Below are 4,305 nucleotides of genomic sequence, written 5' to 3' on the forward strand. Positions count from 1 at the left end.
TAGGATGTATTTATATAGGGTTCCCTAGGGAAATTACCAATTAAGCCAACCTCCAACAGTCAAGTGTAGCCATGGGGACCAAAATCCATCAGGGAGGGAAAATACCTACCCCATTTCAAATTGGGGCTTGTTTAAGGGGGACCAAGGTATTTTGGGGTGCCTTGGTCCAAGGCCAAAGCGCTCTACACCCTAGTCCTCCCAAAACAAGACCATTCTACCATGAAATAGGGGAGGACATCCTCTGAGATGGGGCCCACCCAGTAGTATCAACAAGTGACATCAGGATTGGAGCAAAATGGGCCAAAATGAGCCTAAGGAGATTGAAAATGGGACACACTAAAGTAGGAGCATAAACATGAGGTGTAAATTTTATACGTTACAATTTACAACACTACAATTACATCATCACACTATTATTTGGACCCTTAAATCTAAGTTTGCCCTTTATCTTTTATTATTTTGATTTATCCTTATCCTACCCCAATTTCAACTTCCAAAACATATTTTACATATACATCATATTTTGAGCCACCATGTTGGAGTTAGCATTATAACCCCATTATCTTGGATCCCTAAAAAATTTGGAAAAAAGGTTGTCGGGACGAGGTCACCCCACACTACTTGGTCTCACACTTTTTGCCTCGAATTTCAAGAGGATAATAAGGTGGTCCTACTGAAAGATGCCAACTATAATTTCTCACAAACTGATTTGTTTTTCTGATCCTGACTTTCCTTATCAACGGTTTGTATTTTGAGTTTTTTGGTGTGTTTTTGGAGTTTTATGCTTTTTAGGGGTTTTTTGGCTTGAAGTTTGATAACAAGAATGGTAGATAGATGGATAAGAAGAAAGAATAGCAACTGAAACTGAAATTCAATGGTATCTGATTTATTAACAACAAATTATCCAACATATAAAAATTAGATCTAGAAACACCAAGAGCCAAGTCGACCTAACAAGGGTCCAAAGCTTGTCTGAAAGAGCTCCTTATTTGACTAGGGTGAAATGAATGTTGCCAGAAGGATCTCCACAACATACTAACTCCTCAAATAGGCTTTATTATGCTAGCAAATAATTATCAAAATAAATTATATGAAGATTCTACACACCCAATAGGATTTCTTGTCAGGTGTCAGGTACAAACCCCTTAATTTGCTACACTTTTCCCAAATAAATGTCCATATTGTCCACACAATCAATTGTTTGGCTGGAGAGACAATTGGAATTCTTCTATCTTTTATTGACAATAAATTTTGAGCCAAAAGTATGGATCAAAACCCTTAGAAATAATTTTTGTGACCTCCGAGCATAGGTAATGGTACGACTAAGGTGGAAATGGTACGACCTGCAATAATTATCCCTATGTCTACTGGAAATTAGTTGTAACAGCCCATAACTGATGAATTAGACCTGCCAATGCTCTCAGAGGTGGAATTTCTACTGTCTACAACCCTTATTGGTCGAATTTTAACAACTGATGTTGTCGTGGTGATGCTAGGAATGTGGGGTATCGTCCACACCTTCAGTAAATGGAAGGATTTCATCCTCAATGGCTCCAAAATATAGAACCTCTGTAGTAGATCATGCAAAATAGAAAAATAATCATAAAAAAATGAAAACCAAGATGCCTCCAAAAACTCACAACTCCTTCCTTTATTCAACTTCACCCTAAACGTACCACCAAAAGCATCTTCTAAATATTCCATAGGAATCTTCCTTCTCAAACTTGGTGCCCAGCCCTAAGGGTGAATCCATCATGATTAAAATCGCCACCTTTTAAGTTATTACAACACTTAGGGAAGAGAGCAAGGTAACTTTTTAAAATAAAGTTACTTATCTCATCATAAAGTAACTTATTAAGTTACTTTTATTAACTTTTGAATAATAAAGTTATAACTTCATAAAATTACTTTTATTAATAGAAAAAAGTAACTTGTAACCTCTTATAAGATTTGATAAGGTTTTATTATAAACTTTATTGAATAATTTCCCACCAAGCTCCAAAATTGGCTAAGTATAGCTCCTCCTGGTGGACCAAACATCTCCTAACCCCATCATTTGCCTGCGGAGATGGCGAATAGGCAAATCTAAGATTCTTGAGTGATCACTGGAAAAAATGGGGACATTATAGTCCTCCCTTCCCAGGATTGCTTGCCCTCAAGAAACATCAAGCAACCCGCTGCTCTACTCTGATAAAATTACCCAAGAAAATCAATTCTCGGATCCCATACCAAGACGAGGAATCCGCTATAGGACCTGAAGTAGGAGAGCATGATGTCAAACAAACCTTCACACAACAAGGATAACGTTGCCACATTAAGAGTAACCGATGGCAATATCAAAGGTGAATTATATATACCATCATAGGAAGAGTCAAAGCATGTGTCACATGTATTCATCACTGCAGAATTTCTATTGCTTACTGCCCCATGATTATATGCATCAATGCCATGACGAAGGAACAATAATTCAATGTTGTTATAAATCTGAAAATTAGAACTGAATAGTTCCCTTGTATCCATACCCTCAAAGTCCTCAAAGCCGGTGCAAAAAAACATGCTCTTTATTGTCCATTCTTTAGTCTCATGTTCAATTTCATCAACACTAGATGGAAATTGACCAGCACCAACTAAAAATTCAGAACTACACAACCCCATTTTCTTCTTATCATCCTTGTGGTGAATATCACGAATATGTTGGCTATGTAGCTTGGCTTGTCATGCTCTCACCAACCACCCTTTGTTCAATCTTTGGTAATGTTCTATATCAACTATTCCAAAATGCACAAAATCTGATTTACTACAAAATGCATCATTATTAGCTTCCAACCAGTATGTTATCATTATTTTAGGCTTGCCATCCATTGAAGCTCTCAACATCACTTCCTTCCCATCCACTGATAAGTCTAACTATATCTTACGATAATCAAATGTGTACCTACCAATAGATTGAAGCCACTGCATACCAAGAACCACAACATATTGCTCTATCAGTATCACATAGAAATAATCACTCAAGAGATAAGTTCCCAATTGAAGACTAAGTTGAGGAACTCTCGTAGTGCAACTCAGGGTACCGCCACTAGTAGTTGTCACTCTAAAACCTAAAAATTTATCAACTTGTAATCCAAATTTCTCTATTGACTACTCACTAAGGAAGTTGTAGGTAGCACCAGTATCTACCAAGAAATCCATTGGTTGCACCCTAAGAGCTCCCTTCAATCAAAAAATGGTAATACCAAGGTACTCCAGACAATGAGGCAATGGTAATGTTGGCAGAAGCCATTGTATCCTCATTACATGTATCATACATCTGCTTATCCTCACCATTAGAGAAGACCTCTATAAGATATGCATTGCCTTTTCCAAGGCATCTATGACCTGGTTCCCATGGCTCCTTGCATGAAAAACACAATTTCTTCCTCCTTAATTCGTTCCATGATTCATGATCCATCTTAGGAAGAGGTAGTGCACTAGGTAACTATGAAGATGAACTCTGAGAAGGTTTAGAACCTTCAGAAGATTTCATGTTCTGTTGAACTGTAGAAGGTGGAGGAGAGGTATCAAGGTCCAATGTAAGTTGTATATCTTCCTGTAAAGTCTTAGGCTTCAAAGCCTTAACTAAACCACGATATCTCTCATGAAGACCCTCTATGAAAAGTATTACTACCCTCCTATCAAGCATCTCAGGCACCATCACTGCTATACACTGAAATTCATTAATATAAGACTCCACATGTCCCAACTGTTTCAGGAGGGCTAAATATTCGTAGTAAAGTTCCACATCTTTCATGTCAAGCCTAGCAATCAATCTCTCTGTGAACTTTGGGTATAAATGAATAAGGGCATGATTCTGAGTGACTAATCCATGGTGCCACCAAGCATATGCAACACCCTCGAAATGCAGGACAACAAATTGAATGGCTTCATTTGCAGCCATGGATTTCAAGGATAGGTATATGTCCAACTTATGAACCCACGCTAATGCACTAATGGAGCCACTGCCATCAAAAGTGGATAAAGTCATCTTATTAGTAGCTTTCTTCATATCATTATTTCACTGTTGTTTGGGTCCCCTATCATTTTGTCCCCTCATAGAATCATGGCGTTGCATACAATATTAATGCAATGGAAATGCATCTCTGACATGTGCTGGAAGTCGAGCCCACTCATCGTTGGTAGCCATAACTGTATCTTGGAAAGTGATTCCATTTTGTGGATCAACCAATGATGTTTGATCTCTAGGAGTGAACCGAGGGAGAATAGGCCTATCAACTATCCTCGTATGGGTCATGTCTCTCCATGGTG

The 4,305-nt window shown here is 38.1% G+C and overlaps 1 protein-coding gene across 1 annotated transcript; it reads right to left on the minus strand.

Moving 5' to 3' along the window:
* Nucleotides 1–3,478: 3,478 nt before the first annotated feature.
* Nucleotides 3,479–4,024, minus strand: LOC131076862 (uncharacterized). Its single transcript, XM_058014197.1, has one exon. It carries the CDS (start codon nucleotides 4,022–4,024, stop codon nucleotides 3,479–3,481), a length of 546 nt encoding a protein of 181 aa, XP_057870180.1.
* Nucleotides 4,025–4,305: the final 281 nt, after the last annotated feature.

Source organism: Cryptomeria japonica, chromosome 10 (genome assembly GCF_030272615.1).
Source record: "Cryptomeria japonica chromosome 10, Sugi_1.0, whole genome shotgun sequence".
Lineage (NCBI taxonomy): Eukaryota > Viridiplantae > Streptophyta > Pinopsida > Cupressales > Cupressaceae > Cryptomeria > Cryptomeria japonica.

Coding starts and splice junctions, on each gene's coding strand:
- LOC131076862 (XM_058014197.1), bottom strand. CDS start 4,024: ATGACTTTATCCACTTTTGATGGCAGTGGCTCCATTAGTGCATTAGCG.